The sequence below is a fragment of the Lepidochelys kempii genome, chromosome 9 (genome assembly GCF_965140265.1).
Source record: "Lepidochelys kempii isolate rLepKem1 chromosome 9, rLepKem1.hap2, whole genome shotgun sequence".
NCBI classification, from domain to species: Eukaryota; Metazoa; Chordata; order Testudines; family Cheloniidae; genus Lepidochelys; species Lepidochelys kempii.
Genome location: NC_133264.1, coordinates 50,463,669 through 50,470,536, shown reverse-complemented (window position 1 = coordinate 50,470,536; position 6,868 = coordinate 50,463,669). Strand labels below are relative to the sequence as shown.

The 6,868-nt window shown below is 53.2% G+C and overlaps 1 protein-coding gene across 3 annotated transcripts in view; it reads right to left on the bottom strand.

The window, feature by feature from the left end:
* Positions 1-3,227, bottom strand: part of UBE2G2 (ubiquitin conjugating enzyme E2 G2) — a 55,229-nt gene extending 52,002 nt beyond the window's left edge. The window contains exon 1 of one of the 3 annotated variants that reach the window (XM_073360326.1): positions 2,958-3,227. In XM_073360326.1, the coding sequence (XP_073216427.1) occupies positions 2,958-3,000 (43 nt within the window). In that variant the 5' untranslated portion in view covers positions 3,001-3,227. Of the gene's footprint in view, positions 1-2,249; positions 2,876-2,957 lie in introns of those variants that run through there. The other 2 variants (XM_073360325.1, XM_073360322.1) reach the window with 2 other exon arrangements.
* Positions 3,228-6,868: the final 3,641 nt, after the last annotated feature.

Sequence of the window (6,868 nt, the reverse complement as noted above, 5' to 3'; positions counted from 1 at the left end):
CTCACCCCCTGACAGCCCCCCCAGGACTCCAGCCCCATCTGCCCCCCCTGTTCCCTGATGGCCCCCCTGTCCCATCCCCTGTCCCCTGCTCTCAGTCCCCTGACCGCCCCCGGACCTCTGGCCCCTAACTGCCCCCTGCCACCCCATCCAACCCCTCCTCCCATTCCTGACTGCCCCACGGGACCCCTGCCCCATCCAACCACCCCTTCTCCCTGACTGCCCCCCACCATCCCATTCAACCCCCCTCTCCTTCCTAACTGCCCTCCCCAGGACCCCTGCCCAATCCCCCCCCCGCTCCCTGCCTCCTAACCAGCCCCCGCCACCCCATCCAACTCCCCCTCTCCTTCCTGACTGCCACCCCTTGCCCCCATTCAACCCCTATTCCCCACCCTCTGACTGCCCCATCCCCTATCCACACTCCTGACCACCCCCTGAACTCCCCTGCCCTCTATCCAACCCCCACCATTCCCTGCCCCCTTACCACGCTACCTGGAGCACCGGTGGCTGGCAGCACGGCTGCACCAGGACAGGCAGCCCCGCCACGCAGCACAGAGCATCAAGTCAGGCTGGACTCTGCAGCCCCACCGCCTACAACATTGTGCCGCATGGCGGCAGGGAAGGGGAGACAGCAAGGGAAGGGCTGGGAGCTAGCCTCCCAGGCCAGGAGCTCAGGGGCCAGGCAGGACGGTCCCGCGGGCCATAGTATGCCCACCTCTGGACTAGACCCTGTGGTACTAAACTTCATCTTGTGTTCCTGTATTTTTCCACAAACTATGCCAAGGCTTTGTTTGAGACAATGAAGTTTCCCCCACATGGCAGAAGCTATAGAAGGCCCTGGAAACAGCTCCATTTTGCCTCTTTCCTGCTCTGATCTCTGAACTATGGATTTATACTAATGGGAGCATTATAACCAAGGTACTGAGGACCTTCCAATTACTTGGGAACAACCAGAGACTTAACTAGTTAGCAGTTTATGCCATCACTGCTTTAAAGCTAATCCAATAATTTTGCAATTATTGTATTTATTTGATTCCTTTAACCAATTTTAACTCTCACCTCTTTCTTTCTTTTTATAAATAAAACCTTTAGATGTTAGATACTAAAGGGTTGGCTGTAAGCGTGTATTTGGGTAAGATCTGAAATATCCATTAACTTGATGGGTAATATGGCTGATCATCTGGGATTGGTAGAACTTTGTATATGACGAACAAGATTTTCAGTAATCCTCATCATATTTGACTTGGCTGTCTGGGTGGAAGCCAAAGGCTGTATTGCTTTAAGGGAATTGCATTTTGGCTTCTGGGTAACCAGTAAGGTATTATAGAAGTGTTTTGTTGCTATCTTGGTGGAACTAAGCATTGAAATAACCACCAATCTGGGGGACTGCCGCACTATTCTTTGCAGTTTGCCCTAATTGAGCAACCGCAGCATGGCTCCCCCGGGACCTGGCCACAAATGCCTACCCCTATTATGCCCAAGTCTTTTTAATGCTATTAAGTTCACATTTGCATGAACCAAAGTTCAGTTAGAAGTTTTAGACAACAGAAGCGCCCAAGTTTTTTAAATTAGGAGATCTACTTAAAAGGAGGAACATCTAAGCTCCCAAATGCAAGCAGGGACTAATCCTCCCCCGCTCCACCCGCCCAAGATCAGAAGCATATCTAATGCTTCTGAAGGGAACTTTGGTATCTAGGGCTCTCAATTTAACCACTATCAGATGCAACAAACTCAACAGAAGCACAAATAGACCTCACTCTTGCCCATAAGCAGCAGACAAAAGAGATCAGAGCAATTCACTCTTCATGCCCACACAATCCTCATCCTCACTGAGAGCCAACAACGGCCCTGATAAGTGCCTGGTCATCATGCAGCTTTGGGACATGGATACCTCCACACTATGAAAGGGACTGAGGCTACGTCTACACTATAGCAGCCACAGCTCTAAACCACCAGGAGAAAGCTCTCCCATCAGCTTAATAATTCCTGCCTCCTTTACAAGAGGTGGTAGCTAAATTGGCGGGGGGTGGAGCAGCTTCTCTCACACAAACAGCGCTGTCCACAGTGGCGCTTAGGTCAGTGTAATTTACATGACTCGGTGGGTGGCTTATTCACACCCCTGAGTGACATAAGTTATACCGAAGCAATTTGTAGTGCAGACAACCTGAGACAAGCAACTCATTTGTCTGGGGTCAGACTCCTGTCAGATTGTTAAGATTTCTAGTCACAATTGTCCGGGGCTTTTTATATACCGGTTGAGGATGGAGTCATCAAGGGGGCCATTTAATCATCACAGCACACTGAAGTACAGTACTCCTGCAGCATTTGCAGAAGTCAGATTCTTCCATCATTCATCAGAAAGCAATGAGGCTTTCGCTGGATAAACTGTGAAGTGAAAGTCTCATTGCTCCTTCTACTGGGAAAGATGTGAACAATACCAACGTTGCTTCACCCGAGCTCAGCTGTTTAAAAGGACACGTCCAGTGACAGTCAACGGCAGCTTGTCCGACAGGTCACGTCTCCAACCAGCCCCGCCTGGTTAAGCGGGCAGAGCGTGCTCAGAACTAGGATGATTTTCACATGGCGGCCAAAACAGCCGTATGCTTTGACCCCATTTCCCCACCGTCTTTGCTCCTTTCTCCCCAGCTTCTCCCGGGGGCCTTGGCACCCCGGGCCTCCCCGCCTGGCAGGGCAGGGAAGGGGCCGCTCCTCAGCCGCGGGCGGACCGGCCAGGGAGCGCTGCCCCACGGCTCCGCTCAGGGGCCTCGCCTTGCCCCGCGTCAACAGAGGCCCCATGGGCCGGCGGCAGGAGCCTCGCCTGGAGCCCCTGTCCCGCGCAGGCCCGGCCCGCAGCTCGGCGCCCCCGTGCCACGCCAAGCTGGGGGAGCGATGCCGAGCCCGCCCCGCAGCGGCTGGGTCCCCGCGCGGGAGGGAAGGCCGGGCCCGGCCCGCTCACTCACGCTTGTACTCAGCCATCAGCCGCTTGAGCGCCGTGCCCGCCATGCCCGGCCGGGCCGCAGCCGCCAGCCGTGAGGAGCAGGAGCGCGCCCCGCCGCCGCCAGCCGCGTCCGAGGCAGCAGCGCACCATAGAGAGCCAGGCGGCGCGGCTAGAAAGGCCGCCCAGGCCCAGCGCGCAGCTCCCTCTCGCTGGTGCTGCGGGGTCCGTCGGGCGCACGCGCTAGGGGCGGGGCTGCTGGAGACCGAGAGCCCGGGGTGGAGGGAGCGGGGGCATCAAGACTCCACCCCCGCGGCCGCTGCACGGGCCCGGCCCGCGGATGCCTCCCCGCTTCCACAGCCCCGGCCCCCGTAGTTAATCCAGCTCCGTGGTCCTGGCGCTGCGGGAAGGAGTCGTTGGGCGCCGAGTGGACGGAGGGTCCCGCCCAGCCTTGTGTCTGAGCGCAGGGGGCGGGTGCTCCAAAGGGCCGAGTTAAGGGGACGCAGTGGGTCCCGTAGTGCCAGGCCTCACCCTTGCAAGAAATGCGAGCCCTGAGCTGGGGGACGCGCAGTCCAGGCCTCCCTCTTCCCCCACCCCAGAGGCTGCCAGTGAGCAGCTGGGGGATTTGTTTGGAGCATAAGTGGACTGGGCGAGTGGTGGCTCTGGTAGCTCGCGCGGGCTAAGGGGACTGGCAGCCATGGGCCTCTGCCATGCACCCCGCTGCCACCCAGTCACACCTGCCAGCCCTTTGCTGCCAGTGCTGCCTGCCCACGGCCCCAGGCTAGGGTGACTAGATGTCCTGTTTTTAAAAGGACAGTCCTGGTCTTTGGGACTTTTTCTGAAATAGGCGCCTATTACCCCCCACCCCCTGTCCCATTTTTTCACAGTTACTATCTGGTAACCCTGCCCCAGGCTGCTAGTTTGTCCAGTCCTGATGTGTCTGGTGGTGGGATGCCAAGATCCCCAACCAGGACTGGAAGGAGGAGGATGAGCCCCTGGCTGCAGAGAGGCCGCCCAACTGCTGAACAGTTCCTGCCAGAGATGGCTTCCACGCTCCAGGCTGGTGAGTGAGTGAGCAGGGCTGTGACAGCAGAGCTGCAAAGGACTTTCTGTATGGCCACAGAGCCAGTGACACTGGATTCCTGCAGATGCAAAGTGCAGGGAAGGCTGCAGTCCTGTGGGCAGAACAGAGACCCTGGTACTCCCAGCTGGTGTGACACCGTCAGATGGGTGACAGCGGGGCTGCAAAGGGCTCCCTGCTCTGCCCCAAGAGCCAGTCAGCAGCAGCGTGGCCTCCCCCGCACCTGGGATCTCTTCCTTCTCCTTGCAGTCCTAGCCGGGGGTCTCTGCTCTGACCCACCACGACCCAGGACCGCAGCCTTTTCCCGCACCTTGTGCCTGCAGGGAGCCCTCTGCAGCTCCGTTATCACAAACCCGCTCAGCCACTCCCATGGCAGAAGGGTTGCAGAGAGCTCGCTTTGTGGCCACGGAGCCCTACAGGCACACAGACTGTGACCCATTGATCCTCTTTTTAGTAATGTCAGTGTGTCAGCTGAAATCAACATCTACAGACAGTTATCGATTAAAATGGAACCCTGCCAAACCAGACTATAGTAGAGCTATTGCTATGCTATAATCTTGAGTATTGCCCATGGTAGGAGGGAGAATGTGATGCGGAGGAAGTTGAGAGGTGAGGTACACTAGGCAGGCCTACACTCTTAACACACCAAGCACTGTGGGGAAATGTGCCCAGTGCTGAGGGTCAGCACACCACCTGAGCCCTGCCAGTGATGCTGTGTACAGGGGCAGAATGGCTATAGCTGGGGGCCTTTGCACATGTTATACACCATAGCAGGGCTCAGCCTCAGCTCAGAATAGACTGGCATGAAGGGGAGACTTCAGAGCAAGCCCAGGAGAAGGTCCATAGGATCGATGATTACCTGGGTTCAGGGGCTTGAACCCCCTGTCTGCCACAGGCTGGAGTAGTGGCTGTGATTGGGTTGCACTATATGCCTTTTCCATGGGTTGGGCAGTGGGTGCGTTTTGCTTTAAGAAGGTACAGCAACACTATCTAACTCCAGCACCTTTATAATCTGGAACATTCTGGGTTGGCAAAGTTCAGCAGTTTGCAGCTAAGCATTGCATTATACGTGCAAATAAATCGAAAAATGTTCTATTTACTTGGTCTCTGTGATTCCAGGGCCTGCTCCAGCTGTTCCTTAGAATTCATGACAGCACATTTGAGTGCTTCATGAGCATTCTTTATTCCTTTGCTGACTCAGCCTTATGGGAGTTGGGAGAAAAGGTCTGTCATATCCATACAGCTAAGGGTAGCCTAGAATTCCTCCTTATCTGTAAGGGGTTAAGAAGTTCAAATAACCTGGTTGGCACCTGACCAAAAGGACCGATGGGGAAAGAAGATACTTTCAAATCTTGTGTGGGGGAAGGCTTTGTTGGTATGTTCTCTGGGGAAAGCAGAGAAGCATCAGGTCAAAAAACTCCTTCTCCTATAAACCATCCTGTACAAGTCTCTGATATTACAAAGAGTAAGTAAATAAGGCAAGGCACTTTAAATTACCTTTTCTTTTCAAATTGTGAATTTTCCCTTTGCTAGAGGGAGGTTTATCCCGGTTTTTTGTAACTTTAAGGTTTTGCCTAGAGGGGAATCCTCTGTGTTTTGAATCTGATTACCCTCTAAAGTATTTACCATCCTGATTTTACAGTGATTCTTTTACCTTTTCTTTAAATAAAATTCTGTTCTTAAGATCCATCAGGTCCTTAAAAGAAATAAAAAATCAAAGGGTTTGGGTCTGTGTTCACCTGTACCAATTGGTGAGGAAATTATTCTCAAGCCTTCCCCAGGAAAGGGGGTGTAGGGCTTGGGGGAATAGGACTCCAAGTGGTCCTTTCCCTGGTTCTTTGTCTAAATCACTTGGTGGTGGCAGCATACTGTTCAAGGACAAGGCGGAATTTGTGCCTTGGGAGAGTTTTTAACCTAAGCTGGTAAAATAAACTTAGGGGGTCTTTCATGCAGGTCCCCACATCTGTACCCAGAGTTCAGAGTGGGGAAGGAACCCTGGCAATGTCCATGACCTTTTGGAATAACTCACATTGATAAAGCACCTTTTATGCAGAAGACTGTAATTACAGAGGTGGAGGATTTAGCATCAGAAAAGAATGGCTAAATACACACACACAGACATGCCTTTCTACTTTAACCTCTTTCACTGAACGCATTAGACTGCTGATCCCAGTTTAATTCCATTACCTGCACCAGTTAGACCAGGTTTGAATTTGGAACGTTTACAAGGTTTTAAGATTGTCTTATTAATAGTCATAGGCTTCAAGGCCAGAAATACCGGTTTGAGGGTGGCTTGCCCTTCAAGGGGCATTGGGCCCCACCTGTAATTAATCAGCTACTGCACGGTTGATGCTGTGAGACCAGGGGTCAGGTGACAACTTGAAGATCATCTGGTGCCCCAAAAAGCCAGCAAGTAGTTGTGCTGGACAGATGTGGTGAGTAGACAGACTCCTGCAGGAGATTCTGGGGTGGGGGAAAAGAACCCTATTTGTATACAATTCTTAGGGAGGGGAGATGATCTGCCAAGGTGAAAACTGCAGAGGGCAGGCCAAGGAAAAAAAAGCTCACCTTGACTCCCAGGCAGGTAGCCTCCTGGATGCAATTTAGTAGGGAGTAAGTGGGTACCTCCAGAAGACTCCAGTTCAGGGGGAAGGAACACAACTGAGGTCGTGGCCAGTTTCATTTTAAAGACATAAAACTGAAGCTGTGAAGAACAGGGTGTAGAATCCTGAGGTTGGAGTGTGTTCTTTGATGTATGGGCTGGTGAGCTAGCACCCAACACCCTTCTGACGTCTTACGTAATACGGGCCAAAAATTTTCACTCAGATTCTTGTATGTTGGGTGAAGTAGAGCAT